The 26373-nt window shown below is 49.2% G+C and overlaps 2 protein-coding genes and 1 long non-coding RNA gene across 3 annotated transcripts in view; all 3 read left to right on the top strand.

Moving 5' to 3' along the window:
• Positions 1–6295: 6295 nt before the first annotated feature.
• LOC114588669 (uncharacterized) lies at positions 6296–8980 on the top strand. The gene is made up of 3 exons (XR_013391229.1): positions 6296–6432; positions 7298–7528; positions 8660–8980. It is a non-coding gene; the product is annotated as an uncharacterized LOC114588669 (long non-coding RNA).
• Positions 8981–14763: 5783 nt separating this feature from the next.
• Positions 14764–17108, top strand: LOC114588674 (mast cell protease 8-like; the record flags this gene model as incomplete). Its single annotated transcript, XM_077922039.1, has 4 exons — positions 14764–14921; positions 15149–15290; positions 15549–15800; positions 16574–17108. Coding segments are annotated over 4 exons (687 nt in total), but the record flags the coding sequence as incomplete, so codon positions are not given.
• An 8267-nt stretch (positions 17109–25375) lies between these two features.
• The window catches only part of GNA11 (G protein subunit alpha 11), a 28003-nt gene continuing 27005 nt past the window's right edge, over positions 25376–26373 (top strand). The window contains exon 1 of the mRNA XM_028713383.2: positions 25376–25714. Coding sequence (XP_028569216.1) covers positions 25579–25714 — 136 coding nt within the window. The 5' untranslated portion in view covers positions 25376–25578. The remainder of the gene's footprint in view (positions 25715–26373) is intronic.

The raw sequence follows: 26373 nt of genomic DNA, 5'->3' as shown, positions 1-26373 counted from the left end.
AAGAAGAGAAGAGTTTGGATTTGATATCCCGCCTTTCACTCCCCTTCAGGAGTCTCAAAGCGGCTAACATTCTCCTTTCCCTTCCTCCCCCACAACAAACACTCTGTGAGGTGAGTGGGGCTGAGAGACTTCAGTGAAGTATGACTGGCCCAAGGTCACCCAGCAGCTGCAGGTGGAGGAGCGGAGACGCGAACCCGGCTCCCCAGATTACGAGACTACCGCTCTTAACCACTACACCCCACTGGCTAAGGAGTCGGGCATGGTCAGAAACTCTGGCAGAAGAGCAGGACAGGGTCTGCCAGGAACAGGTTACCAACGATGTTGCTCCCGCAACCTGGGGCTGGGGCTGGCCGGCTTTTATCTCCTCTGAGGCATAGGGCGGCCCCGGTCCACAGGTGACTCGCCTCTCCTGGCCTGGAGGCGAGCCCTCCTCCTGCGGGAACTTAGTTCCCTCCGCCTTTCTGCCCTGAGCCTCTGCAGCTCAGGAGAGGCTTACTGGACCCAGAGGCAACCTCACCTTCCCCTGATGGGGCTGAGAGTGGAGCACCTGCAGGCAATGGGTCCTCCATCACCTCAGGAGCCAGAGCTTATTCAGCTGGTGTCTGCTCCTGAGGATCCAGCACAGGTGAGGACCCTTCAGGTTCAAGCCCCTGTCCTGGCTCAGTCAGCCCTGGAGGCGGGGACTCCTGTGCAGGCTGGGATTCCTCAGGTTCAGCCTCTGAACCAGATTCCCAGGTCATCACATTCTGCTAGCGATTGAGCCAGACATGAACTTAGGACGCTCTTCACTGTAAATAGGTTGCACCAAGAATAAAGCCTGGAAAAGACAGGCCGGAGTCTTGCCTGTTTACTCTCGAGCAACCACACCACCTTCTGACATTGGCAATTGGCCCTGTAGGCACGTCTTTAATTTAATAGCACTACAGTCCCTGCTCCCAACTAGTTCAACGATACTGACGTCTTCTGCCGTGTCAAGGGGGCCACTTAAGAGGAAGCCCTGCCTGAGTCCGCCTGAAGAAGAAGAAGAGTTTGGATTTGATATCCCACTTTATCACTACCTGAAGGAGTCTCAAAGCGGCTCACATTCTCCTTTCCCTTCCTCCCCCACAACAAACGCTCTGTGAGGTGAGTGGGGCTGAGAGACTTCAGAGAAGTGGGACTGGCCCAAGGTCACCCAGCAGCTGCAGGTGGGGAAGCGGAGAAGCGAACCCGGTTCACCAGAATACGAGACTACCGCTCTTAACCACTACACCACACCTGAGGCCACCAGGTGTTCTAGGACACAGTCCTTTGGGGCAACTAGACATTTTTACCTCTTGGTTATGGCAGGGACACAAGGGCAGCCTGTCTATGTCAAGGGAGTTGAAGTCACCCATGCCCACGGCATAGACATGGATAGAGAAATTGTCCACTTTTATGCCTTCCAGCTTCTTTTTTTCCCCATCATAAGTTCAGTTATCCACATATCTGTATAAGTTTGCAGGCTTGTTTTTTTTTAAAGAACGGATGGAAAACTCATGAAAATTCAACAGCATTTTAATGTGAATTTCTTTCGATACACACTTTTGTATGCAATTGTGCCTACAAATTCACATTTCTTTTGCAAAGCAATTTGCTGTAAGATAATGCATTTTGCGCATGCTTTTTTTTTTACTATCTCTTGCATCAAAAGACACACTTCCCCCCCATTATGTGCAGTCCCATAAACATGACTGGAGACCTAAACTGCAAAATCTGGAGAAATGTGAATTTTAGAGAATGACTGTTTTTGGTGTGAACCTTGTTTCAGAAAGTGTGAACTTTCAATCCAGGCTGAATATTAAATGCCTCCTCCATCCCTACAACACATTGCGGCAACCCACCGCTTAGGGGAGTTTATTCTGTGAAAAGGTTATTTGTGAGGTGTTGTGGGTGCCAAAGTATTTTGGAATCCTAGAGGTTAGGGTGGTCTTTGGGGGGTGGATGAAATACACAGAGGAAACCCTTTAGAAATGAGATAGAGTCCTTCCGTATTGGCTGAGAGGACCACGTCCCACATGCCTCAACCTCAAGGGACTCAACCTGACCTTGACCCAGAATTCAGGTTCCAATGGCAGGTCTGCGGACATCTGGGAGGAAGAGCCAGAGGAATTTTCTAAAGCAGAGGTGGCAGACATATTGGCCATCCAGATGTTGATGGACTTCAATTCCCATCAGCCCTCACATTTGGCAAAACTGGCCAGGACTGATGGGAGTTGGAGTCCAGCCACATTTAGAGAGTCACAGGTCCTTCCCTCCTGATCTCAAGGAACATGATGCTATCCAGGTATTTGGACTGTCTTTGGCTCTCCAGATGTTGCTGGACTCCAGCATCTGGGGGCCACAGGTCCTCCATCCCTGCATTAGGGGAAGTAAGGGAGAAGGGAGGAGCTGTTTGAGGGAGATGGAGGTCCGTGGAAGGGTTTTCTTCAAGGGGATGGGAGGCAGTGAAGGAACTTGCCCAAACACCATCCTGTATGAAACATCTGGTAGATCTAATTTCGCAGCCATTGAGGGTCTCTCTCTCTCTCTCTCTCTCTCTCTCTCTCTCTGTGTGTGTGTGTGTGTGTGTGTGTGTGTGTTGTTGCAGAATGCAAGCCAAGCAGGTTATTCAGCAAGCAAAAGCATTAGGGGTAGGAAAGAAGGCACAATGTCACCGCGGTTGCTTCTTCTGTTCACAGTTTCATGGTCCTCTTGATCCATGGAAGGTAATGGGCAATGCGAGTGTAAACTCCAGGACAGCCGGGATAGGGATACAAGTTGATTCCTTCTGCCACACCATTGCACACCACGGGGCCACCCGAGTCAGCCTGTGGAGAGGAGAGAGAGATAAGACATGGCAGCTGGGGGAAGATTTGGATCCACCTCGTGGCAAATTCTGGTGCTTAAGCCAGGGCAAACGGACAGTGGACCGGCCCCCTGCTGAAAAAGTTTGCTGACCCCTGTGCTAAGGGCTCCTGCACAATTCCTCTTGTCCCACCTGAGGTAATAAAACCCACGTCGGTCAAGAGGCTGAAGAGTTAAGTGCCAGGCATCTCCCACCTGGGCAAGCATCAAGACCACGGTTGCTAAAGAAACTCTATTTCTTCAGAATATTGCAAGGGCTTGTATTTCTCAAAAAGTCCCCAGCCCCGTGATTTCTAAAGAAACAACACCCTATAGAAAGTTTGACCACAGCGTTTGAAATATGCTGAAAACAGCCACCCACACCCTGGCTGCAATATTCCTATAGCCTCAGACACCCCAGCTGCAATTTTTCTTATAGCCCTATTATTTTTATGATTAATAAAAAAAATTCCTCTTTTGCAGGAGCAAACTGAAAAGACAACATATACATTTTTCACAGTACACATTTTGATAGGCAATGTCTTCCTAAATAAATGCATTTTTGTACATCAGTTTTACCAATATGAGTGGTACCTCGGGTTACGTACTGAATTCGTTCCGGAGGTCCGTTCTTAACCTGAAACTGTTCTTAACCTGAAGCAGCACTTTAGCTAATGGGGCCTCCTGCTGATGTGCCGCCGGAGCCCGATTTCTGTTCTCATCCTGAAGCAAAGTTCTTAACCTGAAGCACTATTTCTGGGTTAGCGGAGTGTGTAAGCTGAAGCGTATGTAACCTGAGGTACCACTGTATATGCATTTATAGGTGCTCTTTCTGCTAACGTACTCCACTATGTATATATTAACTGAGTGGCCAACGATAACTATGTGAAATGGAATGTCAGTTCCATTATTAGTTCAGAAAGCACAAATTAGCTCTGCTTGTGTTCAAAATGTGAACCAGTCCTAGGGCGGCATCCCATAATATTAGGAGACACAATGAGTGTTGATTTCAGTGGGTCTGCTCTCAGTATGACTTAGGGCTTGCTTGTCCTGTCTGAGCAGTTTCCCCCTTGCCACACTCCTTTCCCAGGGAAAACTAGCTCTTTACCTCTAGGTAAAGGTAAAGGGACCCCTGACCATTAGGTCCAGTCGTGACCAACTCTGGGGTTGCGGCGCTCATCTCGCTTTATTGGCCGAGGGAGCCGGCGTACAGCTTCCGGGTCATGTGGCCAGAAGGACTAAGCCGCTTCTGGCGAACCAGAGCAGCGCACGGAAACGCTGTTTACCTTCCCGCCGGAGCGGTACCTATTTATCTATTTGCACTTTGTGCTTTCGAACTGCTAGGTTGGCAGGAGCAGCGAACGAGCAACGAGGGCTCACCCCGTCGCGGGGATTCGAACCGCCGACCTTCTGATCGGCAAGTCCTAGGCTCTGTGGTTTAACCCACAGCGCCACCTGCGTCCCATTCTTTACCTCTGAATCGGAACAAACAGCAATCTGTCGAAAACCCCTTTGTTGTTTGCGCCAACTGAGCTCCACAGAGCAGTTTTCTCCAAGCTCCTTCTCTGACCCCAACAGAACTAAACCACACAAAACCGCCTTGCTATCTGATTTCCATCAATGGGGGGGGGGGGTGTCTGTCACATGGCTGGAGAGAAAAGATAGACGTGTTGAAATTCCAGTCTAGATTGCGGCTTCCTGGGAAAGGTGGGGTCCCGAGAGTGGATTATAAAAGCTACGGATTCAAGAGGCTGAAGAGTTAAGCGTCAGGCATCTCCCTCCTTGGCAAGCCTCAAGATGTGGAGACTCCGCCAGGCTCTTCCGCTGCTGCTCCTGTCCTTCTCCTTAGCCCTTACAGGTGAGTAAAAGCACCATGGCAGATGACGCACCATGGGGTTTCTCCTCCCTGAAATCCTCCTCCCAGAAGTCATTCAAAAGCCCAAAGGGGGTCTTCCTAGGCTCCTCTTTGCTTTCGCTTTGCTAACTTCCTTGCTATGAAAGCCCATTGTAAGCTCAGCAGAACAGTGACCCGTCCTTTTTGCTCCCCCAATAACTTTGAATGTGTGGAGAACACCCCAGAGCATGCAAGGAGGAGGAGGAGGAGCTGATCTCTGCATACGGTTCTTGCAGATCCATTGCGGAGTCAGATTGATGGGGGGCACGAAGCCAAACACCACCCCAGACCCTACATGGCTCACTTGGGGATTACTGGGGGCACTAACTGTGTCGGATTCCTGGTGGCGCCCCAGTGGGTAATGACAGGTGCGCACTGCGATGGGTAAGTCTCACTAATCCCTCCTTGATTCTTAGCAGGGATGGTCATAGAATCAGAGAATTGTACAGTTGGAAGGGACGTGGGATGCGGTTGGCGCTGTGGGTAAAACCTCAGCGCCTAGGACTTGCCGATCGTATGGTCGGCGGTTCGAATCCCCGCGGCGGGGTGAGCTCCCGTCGTTCTGTCCCAGCTCCTGCCCACCTAGCAGTTCGAAAGCACATCAAAGTGCAAGTAGATAAGATCAAGGGAAGTAATAGTGCCACTGTATTCTGCTCTGGTCAGACCTCACCTGGAGTACTGTGTCCAGTTCTGGGCACCACAGTTCAAGAAGGACACTTAGAAACTGGAACGTGTCCAGAGGAGGGCAACCAAAATGGTCAAAGGCCTGGAAACGATGCCTTATGAGGAACGGCTAAGGGAGCTGGGCATGTTTAGCCTGGAGAAGAGGAGGTTAAGGGGTGATATGATAGCCGTGTTCAAATATATAAAAGGATGTCACATAGAGGAGGGAGAAAGGTTGTTTTCTGCTGCTCCAGAGAAGCGGACACGGAGCAATGGATCCAAACTACAAGAAAGAAGATTCCACCTCAACATTAGGAAGAACTTCCTGACAGTAAGAGCTGTTGGACAGTGGAATTTGCTGCCAAGGAGTGTGGTGGAGTCTCCGTCTTTGGAGGTCTTTAAGCAGAGGCTTGACAGCCATATGTCAGGAGTGCTCTGATGGTGTTTCCTGCTTGGCAGGGGGTTGGACTCCATGGCCCTTGTGGTCTCTTCCAACTCTATGATTCTAAGTAGGGACCGCTTTATAGCGGGAAGGTAAACGGCGTTTCCGTGTGCGGCGCTGGTGCTGGCTCGCCAACTGCAGCTTCGTCACGCTGGCCACGTGACCCGGAAGTGTCTTCGGACGCCGCCGGCTCACGGCCTCTAGAGCGAGATGAGCACGCGACCCCAGAGTCGGACACGACTGGCCCGTACGGGCAGGGGTACCTTTACCTTTACCTTTACAGTTGGAAGGGACTGCAAGGGTGATCTGGTCAGCTAAAGCACCCATGATAGATGACCACCTAACCATCAAGGTGCGCAGCTGATTGTATGGAGGGAGCCTGGTCTTTTGCACGGGGGCCAGGAGGGGGTTGAGTCCTGGCATCTCTGACACTAACTGATGCTCTCTTTCCAGCATCCATTATGTCTACTTGGGGGGACATCACAGCTCCGTTGAAGAACCCTCTCAGCAAGCGTTTAGAGTTGTGGCTAACTACCCACATCCTGAATATGAGAAACACTTCTCCTCAAACGATATCCGTCTGCTCAAGGTAGCTTGCTCCAAGCAATCTCTCCTTCTATCTTCCCCCCGAGGTCACTGATCCTGAAGGCAGAAGGGGTCAAGTGTCTTCCTCCCTCCCAAAGTGTGCAGCATAATGAACTAGACATTGCACAGTTTACTCTGGCATTGCATAACCAAAAGTCTCTTCCGTGGCAGCCCAGAAATCATTAAATTCGGAGTAGGTGGCTTCTTGTAGGAGTTTTTATCTTCAAACATTTTTAGTTGTATTCTTTTAGTATTGAAATGTTTGCCGGAATGCATCTATGGGTTCTTTGTGGGGCACAGGAATTCGTTCATTCTTTTTTTCAAAATATAGTCCGGCCCCCCACAAGGTCTGAGGGACAGTGGACCGGCCCCCTGCTGAAAATGTTTGCTCTCCCCTGTGCTAAGGGCTCCTGCACGATTCCTCTTGTCCCACCTGAGTTAATAAAACCCACGTCCGTCAAGAGGCTGAAGAGTTAAGTGCCAGGCATCTCCCACCTGGGCGATGCATCAAGACCACGGTTGCTAAAGAAACTCTATTTCTTCAGAATTTTGTAACGACTTGTATTTCTCAAAAAGTCCCCAGCCCCATGATTTCTAAAGAAACAACACCCTATAGAACATTTGACCACAGATTTGGGGATGCAGTGAAGAAGCCCCATCGCATTGGCAGGACTCTTGCTGCTGCAACCATATAGTTGAACGTGCGCCATTAATATTATCCATGCCATGATATTATCATTCTGTATTATGAAGACATTCTGCTACTTTTTTTGTCCAAAGTGCCCCATTTCAGAGGCACCAGACTCCCCCAAGGGCTTCCTCAAGCAACACTAAATCAAAGAGCTCTCTCCCATCTCTTCTTTTCGCAGCTGAATTCCAAGGCTACTTTGAGTGAATACGTCCAGATCCTACCCTTGCCCAAATTCGACCGTGACCTCTCCGATGGGACTCCCTGCAGCGTGGCAGGATGGGACTGGGTTTACAAAGACTGGTCACCAAATGTCACTGTCTTTGGCCGTAGTCGATGCAAGAGGAAGTATCATTACTATTACAATTACGGGAAGCTCTGTTCCAATGGACACAACAAGACTGTTTTCAAGGTGAGAGCCAGCAGAAGCAGTGAGTGGGAGGATCAGAGGTGGGGGATCCTTCTGAGGGATTATTCTCCTCTCCAGCAAAATAGATATGGGCAGATGCCAGTCTACTTACACCTGGCCTGACCAACCCAGCGGCTTCATACAATCTCTGCCAATTCCCAGGGGTGGATGTTGAGTGATGCCCTTCACTTCTGTGCTTCACAGGCGCTCCAAGGGTCCCCAAAAGCGAAGCTGGAGTTATTTAGGCTTGCATCCCGCTAAGGGCTCCTCCACAACTCCTCTTGTCCCGCTGCTTTTCCAGGAGAAGACCGCTCTTTGGAGCTGAATAGGAGCAAACAAGAAAGGAGTTTTCTGCAGATTGCTGTTTGTTCCGGTTTAGAGCTAAAGAGCTGATTTTCCCTGGGAAAGGAGAGGGGCAAGGGGGAAACTGCTCGGACGGGACAAGCGAGCCCTAAGTCCTACTGAGAGCAGACCCACTGAAATCAACACTCATTGTGTAGCATAGTATTATGGGATGCCACCCTAGGTCCGGTCCTCCTTTTAAATACAAGCAGAGCTGATTTATGCTTTCTGAACTTATAGCGGAACTGAAAATTGGTTATCTTTTATAATGGCCAAATAGTTTTCCACTCAAATAATATTTACATAAAGGAATGCATTAGCAGGAAGAGCACCTATACAGTGGTACCTCGGGTTAAGTACTTAATTCATTCCGGAGGTCCGTACTTAACCTGAAACTGTTCTTAACCTGAAGCACCACTTTAGCTAATTGGTCTCCGGCTGCTGCACCGCCGGAGCCCAATTTCTGTTCTCATCCTGAAGCAAAGTTCTTAACCTGAAGCACTATTTCTGGGTTAGCAGAGTCTGTAACCTGAAGCGTATGTAACCCGAGGTACCACTGTAAATGCATATATTGGTAAAACTGATGTACAAAAATGCATTTGATTAGAAAGACATTGCTCTCCAAAATCAATATATTAGGAGAAATGTCCACCAAGATCTCCACTCAGAATTGAAGGATCCACCCAACAGGACCCTGGCCGTTGGCCCTGGCACAAGCACCAGAGTTTCGCCACAAGGTGGATCCAAATCTTCCCCCAGCTGCCATGTCTTCTCTCTCTCTCCTCTCCACAGGGGATCACGGGTGGCCCCTTGGTGTGCAATGGCGTGGCAGAAGGAATCATCTTGTACCGCTTTCCTGGAATTTACACTCGCATCTCCTACTACCTGCCATGGATCAAGAGAACCATGAATCTGTGAACAGAAGAAGCAACCGCGGTGACATTGTGCCTTCTTTCCCACCCCTAATGCTTTTGCTTGCTGAATAACCTGCTTGGCTTGCATTCTGCAACAACACACACACACACACACACACACACACAGAGAGAGAGAGAGAGAGAGAGAGAGAGAGAGAGAGAGACCCTCAATGGCTGCGAAATTAGATCTACCAGATGTTTCATACAGGATGGTGTTGGGGCAAGTTCCTTCACTGCCATCCCCTTGAAGAAAACCCTTCCACGGACCTCCATCTCCCTCAAACAGCTCCTCCCTTCTCCCTTACTTCCCCTAATGCAGGGATGGAGGACCTGTGGCCCCCAGATGCTGGAGTCCAGCAACATCTGGAGAGCCAAAGACGGTCCAAATTTCTGGATAGCATCAGGTACCTTGAGATCAGGAGGGAAGGACCTGTGACTCTCTAAATGTTGCTGGACTCCAACTCCCATCAGTTCTGGCCAGTTTAGCCAAATGTGAGGGCTGATGGGAGTTGAAGTCCATCAACATCTGGATGGCCAATATGCCAGCCACCTCTGCTATAGAGGACTCCTCTGGCTCTTCCTTCCAGAGCCCCGCAGACCTGCCATTGAAACCTGCATTTTGGGACAAGGTCAGGTCAAGCCCCTTGAGATTGAGGGATGTGGGACGTGGTCCTCTCAGCCAACAGGGAAGGACTCTATCTCATTTCTAAAGGGATCCTCTTTGTATTTCATCCGCCCCCCAAAGACCACCCTAACCTCTAGGATTCCTAGATGCAGATCCAAAACATTTTGGCACCCACAACACCTCACAAATAACCTTTTCACAGAATAAACTCCCCTAAGCGGTGGGTTGCCGCAATGTGTTGTAGGGATGGAGGAGGCATTTAATATTCAGCCTGGATTGAAAGTTCACACTTTCTGAAACAAGGTTCACACCAAAAACAGTCATTCTCTAAAATTCACATTTCTCCAGATTTTGCAGTTTAGGTCTCCAGTCATGTTTATGGGACTGCACATAATGGGGGGGAAGTGTGTCTTTTGCTGCAAGGAATAGTTTAAAAAAAAGCATGCCAAAAATGCATTATCTTACGGCAAATTGCTTTGCAAAAAAAAATGTGAATTTGTGGCACAATTGCATACAAAAGTGTGTATCGAAAGAAATTCACATTAAAATGCTGTTGAATTTTCATGAGTTTTCCGTCCGTTCTTTAAAAAGAAACCACAAGCCTGCAAACTTATACAGATATGTGGATAACTGAACTTATGATGGGGAAAAGAAGAAGCTGGAAGGCATAAAAGTGGACAATTTGTCCGTCCATGTCTATGCCGTGGGCATGGGCGACTTCAACTCCCTTGACATAGACAGGCTGCCCTTGTGTCCCTGCCATAACTAAGAGGTAAAAATGTCTAGCTGCGTTGTGAGTTCCCGCCTCCCCCACAGAAATAAAGACACAAGACACAAGAATTCGAGTTAATGGGTCAAATTAGGCCACAACTTTATTGATTAGAGGAATTGAGTGGTATTGGCTTAGGCATTGGTCCTATCAACTAACCATCTTCAGCCCGCTTGCTTGAAGACCGGTAAGGGTTCACCACCAGTAGGGAGGGCACCCCTACCGAGAAGACCCTCTGCCTGATTCCCTGTAACTTTACTTCTCTCGGTGAGGAAACCTCCAGTAGACCCTCAGAGTTGTATCTCAGTGTCTGGGCTGAATGAGGGGATGGAGAAGTTGTAGAAGCCTAGGAGACAGGGCAGAGCCCTGTGGTACCCCACAAGTGAGGGCCCAGGGATCCAAAGACTCATCTCTGAACACCACTTTCTGGACTCGGCCCAGGAAGAAGGAGTGGAACCACTGTATAACTGCCCACGACTCCCAGCCCTCCTAGATGGTCCAGGAGGATGTCATGGTTGATAGTATCAAAAGATACATTCAGCAGGACCAGGAAGCAGGTTTCCCCTCTGGCCCTAGAGATCATTGACCAGCATGGCCAAGGCAGTTTCAGTCCCACGATGGGGCCAGAAGCCCAGCTGGGAGGGGTCCAAATGGTCCGCATTTTCCAGGTGTGCCTGGAGTTGTTGATCGAATACCCACTCCCCAAGAATGGAAGAGTTGCGATGGGGCGAGAGATGGCCATAGCGACCAGGTCCAAAGGTGGTTTTTTTAGGAAGCAGTTTCCTTCAGCGGGTCTGGGGAGACTCCCTCACAAAGGGAGGCATCCACCACCCTGCGGAGCCCATCGCTCAGCCCTGTCTGGCTCGCTTTTATGAGCCAGGATGGGCAAGGATCAAGGAGGCAGGGGGTTGATTTCACTCCAGGCAGCCTGTCCACATCCTCAGAGGTAACAGGTTGAAATTCATCCCATGCAATTTGACTAGACGGAGCAATGGCACGTTCCTGCCCTGTCCTGCTCCCTTCCAGCAATTAGCTTGACCCTGGAATATCACCACTCCTAAAAAAAGAGGAAGGCCTTGGGGATACTTACCGTCCACAGCGTACAGAAGTCATGACCCACTGTTGTCCCACGAGGAATCCGCCACAGATGCAATAGTTCTGGGAATTCAGAAAAGCAGCCATGTAGGGTCTGGAGTGAGGACTGGCTTCATACAGGTAACAACTCTGCCTCCGCAGTGGATCTGCAAGAAGCAAATGCAGAGATAAACTGCTACTGCTTACAAATTCTAGAGCAGGCATAGGCAAACTCAGCCCTCCAGATGTTTTGGGACTACAACTCCCATCATCCCTAGCTAACAGGACCAGTAATCAGGGATGTCCCAAAACATCTGGAGGGCCGAGTTTGCCTACGCCTGTTCTAGAGTGTTGCCGTTCCTGAGCACCATCCAAAAGGTTGGTGCTGACCTTGGAAGCCCTAAACGGCCCCGTCCCAGTATACCTGAAGGAATGAAGTTGGCATAGCCCCAAAGAGCGCCAGCTACTCTGTTCCTGAAGGTAGAATCCCCAATTTCCCCTTCCGAAATGAGCCATTGAATGATCCCCATGAATCTGTCCACTTCTTTTGTTCTGCAAAACCGGTGGCTTGGAATAAATCAGGGAAGACTGAAAGAGAATGAATGGGAATCCTGGTTCGCCGGGGAATCCAGTGGATTCACAGGAGGCGAAGGGAATGACTCTGGATTGCATTTGCCACCCAGCAATGGCAGATCACCTCAGTTCCCTGTGCTGATTCCTGCCTTTGGTTCACAGATGGTGCCATTATGGCAACACTAGGCAAGGGCACTCACACCCTTAATATTACTGACTGTGATAAATATTAGATTGGATTTGACTCTTCCATAGAAACTGGCCTTATACCAGGTCAAACTCTGCGCCCTTTGCAGACGACCGCAGTGCCTGGAGACAGACTGGAGATCTGATAGGCAGGCTTATCGTTTCTCTCTGTCCACGTGGCTGATCCCACCACGAACGGCAATCAGATAGTCCGATGGGGAGACTGGAAAAAATGAGTAATGGAGCGATCCCGGAATTGGAGACATTTTAAGCAAAAGTTTATGAAATCAGAGTAATGAAGACAATGTATTATTAAAACCAGAGACTAGCTCTGGAAATCTCAAGCGGCTGTTACTATTATAATATTATGATTAAGATTATTTTATTGGATTTGTATGTTGTTGTTGTTGTTTAGTCGTTTAGTCATGTCCCACTCTTCGTGACTCCATGGATCAGAGCACGCCAGGCACTCCTGTCTTCCACTGCCTCCTGCAGTTTGGTCAGACTCATGCTGGTAGCTTCGAGAACACTGTCCCACCATCTCGTCCTCTGTCGTCCCCTTCTCCTTGCGCCCTCCATCTTTCCCAACATCAGGGTCTTTTCCAGGGAGTCTTCTCTTCTCATGAGGTGGCCAAAGTCCTGGAGCCTCAGCTTCAGGATCTGTCCTTCCAGTGAGCACTCAGGGCTGATTTCCTTCAGAATGGAGAGGTTTGATCTTCTTGCAGTCCATGGGACTCTCAAGAGTCTCCTCCAGCACCAGAATTCAAAAGCATCCATTCTTCGGCGATCAGCCTTCTTTATGGTCCAGCTCTCACTTCCATACATCACTACTGGGAAAACCATAGCTTTAACTATACGGACCTCTGTTGGCAAGGTGATGTCTCTGCTTTTTAAGATGCTGTCTAGGTTTGTCATTGCTTTCCTCCCAAGAAGCAGGCGTCTTTTAATTTCGTGACTGCCGTCACCATCTGCAGTGATCATGGAGCCCAAGAAAGTAAAATCTCTCACTGCCTCCATTTCTTCCCCTTCTATTTGCCAGGAGGTGATGGGACCAGTGGCCATGATGTTCGGTTTTTTGATGTTGAGTTTCAGACCATATTTTGCGCTCTCCTCTTTCACCCTCAATAAAAGGTTCTTTTTAAAGGGAAACATACAAATTTAATAAATAATAAGGAGTAGAAGATAATAATAATAACAACAGCCACTTGAGACTTCCAAAAGCTGGTCTCTGATTTTGCTTTAATGAAGACATTGTCTTCATTACTCTCATTTCATAAACCTTTGCCTAAAATGTCTCCAATTCCGGGATCACTCCATTTCTCATTTTTTCCAGTCTCCCCATCGGACTATCTGATTGCCGTTCGTGGTGGGATCAGCCACGTGGCCAACGAGAAACGATAAGCCTGCCTATCAGATCTCAAGTCCAGACTGTGCCTTCCTGGGGAAGGTGTAGCCCAGAGGCTGGAGGCCATAAAAGCCACGGGGTCGAGAGGCTGAAGAGTTGAACGCAGACATCTCCCTCCTTGTCAATCATCAAGATGTGGAGACTCCGCCAGGCTCTTCTTCTGGTGCTCCTGTCCTTCTCCTCAGCCCTTACAGGTGAGTAAAAGCACCATGGCAGATGATGCACCATGGGGTTTCTTCTCCCTGAACTCCTCCTCCCAGCCGTCCTTCCCTCTCTGATCATGACTTGACTGTCTGTCTCCAGGCACTGTGGTCTTCTGCAAGGGATGTTTCCTACATTCAGGGTGTGGGTGCCCTTTGCTAGTGTTGCTGTGATGGCACCATCCATGGACCAGAGGCAGGAATCAGCACAGGGAACTGAGGTGATTATGCCATTGGTGGGTGGCAAATCCAATCCAGACTCATTCCCTCTGCCTCCAGTGAATCCACTGGATTCCCCAGCAAACCAGGATTCCCATTCATTGCCTGATTCTTCCTTCCTTCCCTGATTTATTCCAAGCCACCGGTTTTCCAAAACTAAAGGAGATCATTCAGTGGCTCATTTCAGAAGGGGAAACTGGGGGTGCTATCTTCGGGAACAGAGTACCTGACGAAAGCCAGATTTTGGGGTGAACACTAGGGGAAGACCGTAGCCCTGTAGGTAACATGGTAGCCATAGCCTTGTGCTGATGTGAGTTTAGAGTTTGCAATATTATCTTCATTTTTCTAAGCAGATTTCAGGCCACAACAGTTCCTGGAGGCTTCCTGTTCTATTAGGGCAGAGACTAAAATCTGAGCTGGGCGTGATAAGAGGGGAATCTGTGCTGAATCAATACAGGGCTGAGACTAAGGCTGGGGGATTTGCTAACAGGGTTTAGTCACCCACCAAGGTAAATGATGCTGAGTGGGGGTTGGACTAGCTTCTGTGATCCTATGATTCTGCTCTGCTTTATTCTCCTTGCTTTTTCCTTGGGGAGGGGCTGCAGCTCAGTGGAAGAGACACTGCTTTGCATTGCACAAGGTCCCAATTTCAATCCGCAACAGCATATCCAGGTTGGGGAGACCCAGGTCTCATCTCCTTGGGAGCCACTTCTGGCAGTCCTTGCAGGAGAATCCTGAGCTAATGGAACGAAGGGGGTCTTCCTAGGCTGCTCCGTGCTTTCGCTTCTCTAACTTCCTTGCTGGGAAAATGAATAGTCAGTTAATTGGGACGGTGACCTGTTCCTTTTGCCACCCTAATAACTTTGGAAGTGTGGAGGACACCCTGGAACATGCAAGGAGGAGGAGGAGGAGCTGATCTCTGCATACGCTTCTTGCAGATCCATTGCGGAGTCAGATTGTTGGAGGACATGAAGCCAAGCCCCACTCCAGACCCTACATGGCTGCCTTGAAGTATTACAACGGGAATTTCGACTGTGGCGGATTCCTGGTGGCGCCCCAGTGGGTAATGACGGCTGCGCACTGCAATGGGTACGTCTCACTAATCCCTCCTTGGTTTTTAGCAGGGATGGTCATAGAATCAGAGAACTGTACAGTTCTGCAAGGGTCTTCTGGTCAGCTAAAGCACCCATGACAGGTGGCCACCTAGCCATCAAGGTGCGCAGCTGGTTGTATGGAGGGAGCCTGGTCTTTTGCACGGGGGCTGAGAGAGGATTGAGTCCTGCCATCTCTGACACTAACTGATGCTCTCTTTCCAGCACCTATAGAGTCATCTTGGGGGCACATAACATCTACCTTGATGAAACCTCTCAGCAAGTATTCACCGTTAAGGCTAACTATGAACACCCTTATTATTATATTGACAACAAGACCGTCTCAAACGATATCCGTCTGCTCAAGGTAGCTTGCTCCAAGCAATCTCTCCTTCTATCTATCCCCCGAGGTCAGTGATCGTGAAGGCAGAAGGGGTCAAGTGTCGTCCTCCCTCCCAATGTGTGTAGCATAATGAAGTAGACATTGTGCAGTTTACCCTGGCATTGGGGGGGCCAAATGTCCCGTTTGCCCAAAGTTCCCCATTTTAGAGGCACCAGATTCCCCCAAGGGCTCCCTTGAGCAACACTAAATCAATGAGCTTTCTCCCATATCTCCTTTCCGCAGCTGAATTCCAAGGCTACTCTGAATAAATATGTCCAGATCCTGCCCTTGCCCGAATTCGACCGTGACCTCTCCCATGGGACGCCCTGCAGCGTGGCAGGGTGGGGCCTCGTTTGCAAAGACTGGTTACCAGACACACTCTTTGAGACCAATGTCACCATCTATGGCCATAGGCAGTGCAGCGATTTGTATCCTGAACTCGATGATGGGCAGGTCTGTGCCGGGAGACCCGGCGAGCCTGCGGATTCTTCCAAGGTGAGGGGCAGCAGAAGCAGCGAGTGATGGGATCGGGGGGGGGGACCTGCATGACTTCCCCAGTTATGCACCCCACCCTTCTCCAGCAAAATGGATACGGGCTTGTATTCTACTAAGGCAGGGGTCTGCAACCCGCGGCTCCGGAGCCGCATGTGGCTCTTTTACACCTTTGCCGCGGCTCCGGGGCGGATACTAGCGAGGGGAGGAGGCGCATTGTGCGCCCCGACACTCCCCACTGTGGCGGGCGCTGTACTGGCTGTGACGTCGCATGGGGGACGGTGCGTGTGTTAGTCACGCACCGTCCCGACGTCACCTTCCCACCCGCTGTCCGATCGGACATTAAGGTAAGAAACAATATACGCCATGTTATATTTGTTTTAAATGTCGCAATGGTTTTGCGGCTCCCAGTTTTTTTTCCTTCGGAAACGGGTCCAAGTGGCTCTTTTTGTCTTAAAGGTTGCAGACCCCTGTACTAAGGGTTCCTTCCCAATTTCACTTGTCTTGCTGCTTTCCTGGGGGGGGGGGGTCGCTCCTTAGCGCTCAACCGGGACAATCAGCCATCAAGCTTTGCATGAGTTGCCCTTTGTTCCAATTTAGAACTTAAATAGTCGGTTTTCCTGGGAAAGGAAGGAGTGGACGAGCCCCAAGTCATACTGAGAGTAGATTGACTAGTAACCTGGCAGTCTGCCCTGGCTCAAGCATGAGAGTTGGCCACAACGTGGATCCAAATCATCCCCCAGCTGCCATCTTTGTTCTCTCCCACGTCTCCACAGGGCGATTCGGGTGGCCCCTTGGTGTGCGATGGCGTGGCAGAAGGAATCGTCTCGTATGGCAATCCCTGCCCTCCTGGAGTTTACACTCGCGTTGGCCATTACCTTCCATGGATCAAGAAAACCATGAAATTGTGAACGTTGTGGATTATTTTTTTTCTAATGCTTTAGCTTGCTGATAACCTGCTTGGCTTGCATTCTGCAACAAAACACACACACCCTCCCTCGATGGCGGCGAAAAAGGAAGATCTATCAGATGTTTCATACAGGATGGTGTTTGGGCAGGTGCCTTCACTCCCTCCCGTCCCCTTGAAGAAAATCCCTCTCACCCTTTTGCCCCCAGATTTCCACCCTTGTTTGCATTAAAAAGGGGTGAGCCTTAAAAGTTGCCAGTTTACCATTTCACATGCCAAACTCCTCCAGGCTAATGGTTGGGGTGACATACCAGAGGAACAGAGGGGAAATTTAATTCAGCTCAAAGGTAACATTCACACTTTCTGGAACAAGATCCGAAACGCAGCCATCCTTTCAAATTCGCCCTCCTCTGAATTTTGCAGTTTGCCTCTCCAGGAAAGTTTAGTGCACAAAAATGCAGATACTGGAATGAGGTGTGTCAATCAGTGTGCGTAGCAGTGAAAGGAGCCTGCCCCAAATGCCTTATTTTGGGGGAATCAATTTGCAAAGACACGCCAGTTTGGCAAACTTGCATGCAACTCTGTATCTCAAGAGTAATTCAGAATAAACTGCTAATGCATCCACACAAATGTGTTGTTGTTGGTTTTTAAATTGCAAGCTGATGTGTATATGGGGTGTATTGAACTGAAGAGGGGCAAGATGAGAAATTGGGAGACACTCCAATGGACAGATTCACCCCTCCCTAGTTGTGGACTTGTGGGGAGGGGAGGGTTTGAAACCAGGAGCTTTTTATGAGATCCCCACAAATCTGTCTCCTCTTCTGCATGCAATTCTGGAGCTCCACCACCAAAGCCTCTCTCCCCAAATCAGAGATTTGGCCTGTTTCAGTGCTGGCTTCTTGCACTGGGACTTGCTGGGATCCATCTGTCTCAGGAGACGACATACCCTCCCACCTTCCTCAGGGGCAAATAGCCTGGGCTTTGAGGCACAACTTCTTCTCCAGTGCCAGGTGGCTCTGGCAAATGCCCTGTAACCTCACTTCTCGCAGGAGCAGGGACCGAGCAACGGGAGCCACCCGCGTCCCAACTTTACACCCCGGTATTGGAGAATTACAGCCTTCTGTGGCTGGAGAGACCAATACAGGAGGACATGCTTTAGTTGCTGGTATAATAATAATAATAATAATAATAATAATAATAATAATAATTTAATATTTGTACCCCGCCCATCTGGCTGGGTTTCCCCAGCCACTCTGGGCGGCTTCCAACAAAGATGAAAAATACACTAAAATGTCACATATTAAAAACTTCCCTAAACAGGGCTCCCTTCAGATGTCTTCTAAAAGTCAGATAGTTGTTTATTTCCTTGACATCTGATGGGAGGGCACCACCACCAAGAACGCCCTCTGCCTGGTTCCCTGTAACTTGGCCTCTCGCAGTGAGGGAACCGCCAGAAGGCCCTCAGAACTGGACCTCAGCGTCCGGGCAGAACGATGGGGGAGGAGACGCTCCTTCAGATATACTGGACTGAGGCCGTTTAGGGCTTTAAAGGTCAGCACCAACACTTTGAATTGTGCTCGGAAACACACTGGGAGCCAATGTAGGTCTTTCAAGACCAGTGTTATATGGTCTCGGCGGCATCCAGTTTTGCTGCTACAGATGCACTGTGGCACTGTCTTCTCTACAAACAGATAATTATTTTTTAAACATGCAAATGTTTCAACTTCGTAATATATGTGGGTCCTCTCTATTTGTTTCCTATTGTACTGTAAGGGACGTGGGTGGTGCTGTGGGTCAAACCACAGAGCCCAGGACTTGCCGATCAGAAGGTCGGCGGATCGAATCCCCGCAATGACGGGGTGAGCTCCCGCTGCTCGCTCCCTGCTCCTGCCCACCTAGCAGTTCGAAAGCACGTCAAAGTGCAAGTAGATAAATAGGTACCGCTCTGGCGGGAAGGGAAACGGCGTTTCCGTGTGCTGCTCTGCTTCACCAGAAGCGGCTTAGTCCTGCTGGCCACATGACCCGGAAGCTGTACGCTGGCTCCCTCGGCCAGTAAAGCGAGATGAGCACCGCAACCCCAGAGTTGGCCACGACTGGACCTAATGGTCAGGGGTCCCTTTACCTTTACTGTACTGTAAACCACTTAGAATTCACAAATGAAATAAGCTGCCGTCCTCGCAATGCACGTTCCGCCATCATCTAACACGGGGCAGCAGAGATCGGTTCTTCCATGAGCTTTCCTCCTTCCTCTCCCCTCCCCCTCCCATTTGCCTCCAAAGCTTAATTAATTAATAATTGCCCATAAAATACTCCACGATGCTTAGCGCTAATAAAAAAGCCTCACCGCTTAAGTAGCATTTTATTATTATAGACGGCAAAATAAATAAGGGCCTTCTTTGGCCACCGCTATTTAGGACGAAGGGAGGGAGACAGAGAGAATCAAACCCACCGGTGCCTCTCATTTAAAATTGCCCACTTTGCTATGTTTTGAGAGCTAATAAAGTGTTTGTTTGTTTTTTTTGGGGGGGGGGCATGTTTCTGATGAAGCCAACAGTTAAGAGGCGAAGATTGGGGGTCTGGGGAGAGAGGAAGGTTGGTTATATTCGTTATAGCTGAGAAAGAACATACCCGCAAATCATTCCCACCACCCTCCTCCCTTATCAGTGACTTGAAATAATTAAACTCCATACATCTTGTGTGGCAGGCAACCTCCCTCCCCTCACCCCTCCTTTAGAATATTTGCATTGCAGGCTGATTAAGCTGTAATTATCACCCATTTACCGCCTGAGATGCAAAGAGCATTTTTCACTCTTGACAGGAAAGTGCAATGCTTTTTTCTGTGTGTGGTTCCAGTTGTTGCTACTGAAAACAGAGGATAAGGAAGAAGAGCAAAATATCCCCCCCCCCTCTCTCCTTCTAGCAGTTATAAGCGCAAGATGCAAGCCGTTGAAGTCCTGGGGTCCACGCTGGGGACTGGGCCACTGCCTTGGTTATACATCGAAGTCAGTTACCGTATTTTTCGCTCTATAAGACTCACTTTTCCCCTCCTAAAAAGTAAGGGGAAATGTGTGTGCGTCTTATGGAGCGAATGCAGGCTGTGCAGCTATCCCAGGAGCCAGAACAGCAAGAGGGATCGCTGCTTTCACTGCACAGCGATCCCTCTTGCTGTTCTGGCTTCTGAGATTCAGAATATTTTTGTTCTTGTTTTCCTCCTCCAAAAACTAGGTGCGTCTTGTGGTCTGGTGCATCTTAGAGAGCGAAAAAGACAGTATTTATTTTTTTTACCTGCGCTTCCGGCATTGTAGAGGGTTGGACTAGATCAGGGACAGCCAACTTCCAAGAGACTGCGATCTACTCTCACAATTAAAAACTGGCAGCGATCTACCACTTCTTGGGGGGGGGGGTTCAGGTCAAAGTAGTTGAGCTTTGCCAGTGTGGTGTAGTGGTTAAGAGCGGTGGACTCGTAATCTGGTGAACCAGGTTCGCGTCTCCGCTCCTCCACATGCAGCTGCTGGGTGACCTTGGGCTAGTCACACTTCTCTGAAGTCTCTCTCTCTCTTAATAATATTTTTTATTAATTTTAACATACAAATTATAAAATGTACCACAAAACTTATCACTTATACAATCTTTTTAGACTTCCATCAGCACCTCTGATGATCCACCGTTTTAACCACTTCTTATGCATTTCTTAACTTTATATTGCCTTTACATCTCTTAACAAATCATCCTCCCCCTTGTCCATTTTTACAATACTTCTAATAATACTCCTCACAAAACTTCTTGCAACCCTACAAACGTTGTCTTCTTCACAATTACTTTTCAAATAGTCCGTAAATTTACTCCAGTCTTCCTTGAATTTCTGGTTTTGCCGGTTTTGAATCCTTCCTGTTGGTTTATCTAATTCTGCATAGTCCATTAACTTCACCCTCCATTCTTCAATCGTCGGTAACTCTTCTCCCTTCCATTTTTGGGCCAATAATATTCTTGCTGCTGTATAAACACTTCTCTGAAGTCTCTCAGCCTCACTCACCTCACAGAGTGTTTGTTGTGGGGGAGGAAGGGAAAGGAGAAGGTTAGCCGCTTTGAGACTCCTTCGGGTAGTGATAAAGCGGGATATCAAATCCAAACTCTTCTTCTAATGAAACAGTCAGCCTCACTGCGAGAGCTACGTCTTCCGGTATCACGATCTACAGCGCAGAGCGAGGGGCCGGGGACGGATGGAGAAAGTAGCGATCGACCACGATCTACCAGTAGATACCTCCCATGTATCTACCAGTAGATTGCGATTGACCTATAGGACATCCCTGGACTAGATGACCCTTGGTGTACGTCTTTCCACAACTACAATTCCATGAAACGCAACCGATTGGTAACCGATTAGAGTTACGATGCAACTGATGCAAGGTCCTCAACGAAAGAAGGTGTTACGGAAAAATCTAGGTGCGAGGCTGCTCAGTCACCCAGCTCGTCCGGCAGAGCCCGCGGGTCCCTGCGGAATAAAGGAAGGAGTCCAGCCAACCGGAGCAAATAGCTGTAGACCAAAGTTTATTGCGCGATAGGTTCAAAGAGCAAATTTTGAACCCCGAGGATGGGGTGACAAAGACTTTCAAAACTTTCCCACCATATCCCAGAATACAGTTCGTACAGCATCATTGCTACATCACGGACATGTCACAAAAGGGGAGGGGTTAACCTTGGCAAACATGTCCAGACGAGTCCTTGGTACCAGATTAGCATAAGCAGACATGGGAGGGCAAGACTCAGGTGTAAGATTAGCATAGACAAATATGTCTTAAGTACCCACCACCCAAAAGTACAATAGAAGTTCCTTTGCATGTCTGGAGCCTGAGGCGAGTCAGGTGATGAGATTTGACTTCCCTTGGCTAACAATGAGCCCAGCAATTGTCACCTCTGGACCCCAAGATGTGCAGAGGATGCTTCGGTCTGAGGGTATTTCATCCTGGAAGTCCAGAAAACCAATGCCGATATGCTCCTGGGAAGGCCACCTGGGTGGAGCTAAGGACCTTATAAGGGCTGCCTAAAAAGGACTGTTCTGAATTGAAATTCTTCTGGGAGGGAAAAGCCCTAACTTAACAGAAATATCATCCAAAGTGCAAGAGTGACCTCTGCTGATGAGAAAGGGGGACACAAGAACTGCAATTATATCGCTTTTTCTGTGAGACATGCTTTTAAAAGAAAAGGTAAAGGGACCCCTGACCATTAGGTCCAGTCGTGGCCGACTCTGGGGTTGCGGCGCTCATCTCGCTTTATTGGCCGAGGGAGCCGGCGTACAGCTTCCAGGTCATGTGGCCAGCATGACTAAGCCGCTTCTGGCGAACCAGAGCAGCACACAGAAACACCGTTTACCTTCCTGCCGGAGCGGTACCTATTTCTCTACTTGCACTGGTGTGCTTTCGAACTGCTAGGTTGGCAGGAGCAGGGACCGAGCAACGGGAGCTCACCCCATCATTGCGGGGATTCGAACCACCGACCTTCTGATCGGCAAGTCCTAGGCTCTGTGGTTTAACCCACAGCGCCACCCGCGTCCCAAAGAAAAGGTACTATTGTCTAAAAAAATCACTTTTGCACATGCAAAGCACTCAGCCCTCCCTTTTTAAAAATAATACTAATGCTGCTTTAAGTCAGAAGAGAAAGGCTCAGGACCACAATGCACCTGTGAATCCTTAATAATAATAATAATAATCTCTTCACTTGGGATTCCTTAGCAAACTGGAATTCAGAAGTGTACCTTATCAACCGGGAGGAGATAAATACAACCCTTAAAACACAGCGTCATAAAAGGTAAAGGTAAAGGGACCCCTGACCATTAGGTCCAGTCGTGACCCACTCTGGGGTTGCGGCGCTCATCTCGCTTTATTGGCCGAGGGAGCCGGCGTACAGCTTTTGGGTCATGTGGCCAGCAGGACTAAGCCGCTTCTGGCGAACCAGTCATAAATCTCCCTAAATTAGACTGGGATTTTAAAAGGGGGTTTTAGGGTTCTTCTCGCAGTCAAGGCGAAGGGAGGATATGTATATCTCATGGGAGTTCAAGGTCCTGAATTATCTTGCTTGAGCTTTGGAATCCAAACTGCACGTGAGAGATAAGTAGGAGAGAGCGTGGCAGCAATTCCTAGTGCCGACCTGGGAGAGTTGGCGCCTTCTCCAAAGCGACAGAGAAAACGAGAACGAACTCGGACAGAGTTCTCTCGCTCAAAATTTCCCGGCGATTTAAAGATAATCGGGTCGTTAGGGTTGCTAGGGGACGCGGGTGACGCTGTGGGTAAAAGCCTCAGCGCCTAGGGCTTGCCGATCGAAAGGTCGGCGGTTCGAATCCCCGCGGCGGGGTGCGCTCCCGCTGCTCGGTCCCAGCGCCTGCCAACCTAGCAGTTCGAAAACACGTCAAAAGTGCAAGTAGATAAATAGGGACCGCTTACTGGCGGGAAGGTAAACGGCGTTTCTGTGTGCGGCTCTGGCTCGCCAGAGCAGCGATGTCACGCTTGCCACGTGACCCGGAAGTGTCTCCGGACAGCGCTGGCCCCCGGCCTCTTGAGTGAGATGGGCGCACAACCCTAGAGTCTGTCAAGACTGGCCCGTACAGGCAGGGGTACCTTTACCTTTACCTTACGTTGCACTGTCCAAGGCTACACAAAGTCCACGCAAGAAGGAACAGGTGGAAGAATGGGGTTTTGCTTCATCGGGAAGATGAAGTGATGGGATCCAAAAGACAGAAGTGTTGGATTTCGGCCTTTGCTTAGCCAGAGCAATGGCTCCAACCAGCCTGCTGCAAATTTAATGCCCTGCAGATGTTTTGTCTTACGACTTCCATAAGTCCCTGTAGGAAGCAATGGTTATGCAACACCCTAGAAACGTTTAGGTTGGCGGGCAAAATTCAAATCCACCACGTCAGAGTGGACCCATTGTTGTTAATGGCCATGACTAAATTAGGTTCGTTTCTTAAAACATGGGACGCAGGTGGCGCTGTGGGTTAAACCACAGAGCCTAGGGCTTGCCGATCAGAAGGTAAGCGGTTCGAATCCCCGCAACGGGGTGAGCTCCTGTTGCTCGGTCATTACTCCTGCCAACCTAGCAGTTTGAAAGCACATCAGAGTGCAAGTAGATAAATAGGTACCGCTCCGGCGGGAAGGTACAGCTTAGAGAAGCCATCCCACTTTCTGACTTAATCTTGGAATGTCCATCTTTTCCTTAGGACGTCCAGAGAGAGATTTACTTTCTTGGGCTCCATGATCACTACAGAAGGTGACAGCAGGCACGAAATTAAAAGACGCCTGCTTCTTGGGAGAAAAGCAATGACAAACCTAGAAAGCATCTTGAAAAGCAGAGACATCACCTTGCCAACAAAGGTCCGTATAGTTAAAGCTATGGTTTTCCCAGCAGTGATGTATGGAAGTGAGAGCTGGACCATAAAGAAGGCTGATGGCCGAAGAATGGATGCTTTTGAATTATGGTGCTGGAGGAGACTCTTGAGAGTCTCATGGACTGCAAGAAGATCAAACGTATCCCAATATTATAAACAAACAAACAAACCAGAAGGAGGAGGAGTATCAGGAAGACTGGATTAAATTTAATGATTATTTGGTTAAATATGTTAAGTTAAATTAACTGGAAGCAGCTTGCAGCTACTTAATTGGCTTAGGATTTTATTTAAGTTAAGTGATGAATTAATATGTTTAATTTCAAAATGAAAAGATCTAAGGATGTTAATGTTCAAGTTCAACTCTGATTTGGAAAACCGTTAAAAGGACATTCAATGAAATTCAAGCAAGGGGAAGCGAGGAAGTCACTTAACAATGTTAATAAGTCTAATTTTTAATAAGGTTATGATTTCTGTTTATTTTATGTGTTTGTTTGTTTATAATTTTGTGAAAACCAATAAAAAAATTGAAAAAAATGGGGGGAAAGGGAGAAGTTCCCAAAATTCAGAAGTGAAGGGGAGAAATACTCTGCACATGCTCAGGAACACATTTAACTCTTCCCATGCTTGAGGCCTAACCTATATGAGGCGATTCCAGAGGCCCATAATCTTCCCACTGCCCTGAGTTTAAGCTTCCACCATAATTTTTTAAAACAAAAAAAGGTTTTTTTAAAAAAAATAAACGGTTTGTTAAAAAAAATGTGACCTCTCTAGGCTTTCCCTCTCTTTTTCACCGTTAAGTCCTCCAGCGACCCATAACTCTCCGCGGCCCTGCCCGCTAGCGCGCATGCGCGCCTCTCTCCGGCCCGCTCGCCCCAACCGTTCCTCGCTTCCTTCCCCCTCCCAATCTCTTATCTAACCAACCAACCAACCTTGCTTTGGAAAAAAAGGGGGGGCGGGGCCTTCCTCCCAACCTTCAACGCACGTCGGCGTGCCAAAAAAACAACAACCCAACCCTTCTCCGCCCCTCCTCCGCCATTACCTCATTGGCCGGGGCGCGGCCGCTCGGCCAATCGCTTCGCCCTCGGCGGCGCGCGCCGGGGCCCGCCTCTCGCCTGAGGGGGCTCGCGCGCCGATTGGCTCCCGAGGAGAGAGATGTGGGTGGGTAAGGCCGGAGCCGAAGCGCGCGCGTCCAATCGGGCGCTCCCAGGCGGCGCCGCGCGGCGTTGCTATTGGCCGCGGCGCCCGTCGCTCGAGGTTGGGTTGAGGCGCGTCAAGTTAGGTCGGCGTGCGGCTGGGGCTGAGGAGGAGGAGGAGGAGGAGGGGAGGAAGGAAGGAAGGAGGTGGCGGCGGCGGAGGCGGGGGGAGAAAACCCACCCAGAACCGCCCCGGTAGAAATAGCGAGGGAGGCCCGGCCAAGCTGAGGGAGCCAGGCCGCTGCCGCCGCCGCCGCCTCCTCTCCCTCCCGTTCGCCGCCGGTGGGCGGGTGGGCGGCAGCCATGACGCTGGAGTCCATGATGGCCTGTTGCCTCAGCGACGAGGTGAAGGAGTCGAAGCGCATCAACGCCGAGATCGAGAAGCAGCTGCGGAGGGACAAGCGCGACGCCCGGCGGGAGCTCAAGCTCCTCTTGCTCGGTCAGTCCTGAGGGGGGAAAAGAGGGAGGGGAGGGAGGGAGGGGCGCGCGCGGACGGACGGAGACACACACCCTCCGAAGTGCGGGGGGGGGGGAGGGAAGGGAAGGGGGGGCGCTTCCCATACCGACATCCCCACCCCGCAATCAATGCCCGTTAGGAACCGGAAAGAAACAATAAAACCCGCCACGGGGCCTCCTTTGAATGTCCGCCTTGCCTTGCCCACCCCCGTTCTTTTATATGTGTGTGTGTGTGTGTGTGTGTGTATACACACATACAAAACTAATATATATATATATATATATATATATATATATATATATATATATATGCATATATATATATATATATATATATGCATATATATATATATATATGCATATATATATATATATATATATATGCATATATATATATATGCATGCATATATGCGTGTGTACACACACACACAATGTATACCCACAGATACATATCGCTGACCGTTAGGAACCGAACCAAAACCAAAAACCCACCACGGGGCCTCCTTTGAATGTCCGCATTGCCCTGCCCACCCCCATTCTATATATATGTGTGTGTTTGTGTGTGTGTGTGTGTGTGTGTGTGTGTGTATACACACACACACACACAACATATATATATAAATATATATATATACACATAT

Source organism: Podarcis muralis, chromosome 18 (genome assembly GCF_964188315.1).
Source record: "Podarcis muralis chromosome 18, rPodMur119.hap1.1, whole genome shotgun sequence".
NCBI classification, from domain to species: Eukaryota; Metazoa; Chordata; class Lepidosauria; order Squamata; family Lacertidae; genus Podarcis; species Podarcis muralis.
This window is presented reverse-complemented; position numbering and strand designations above follow the sequence as displayed.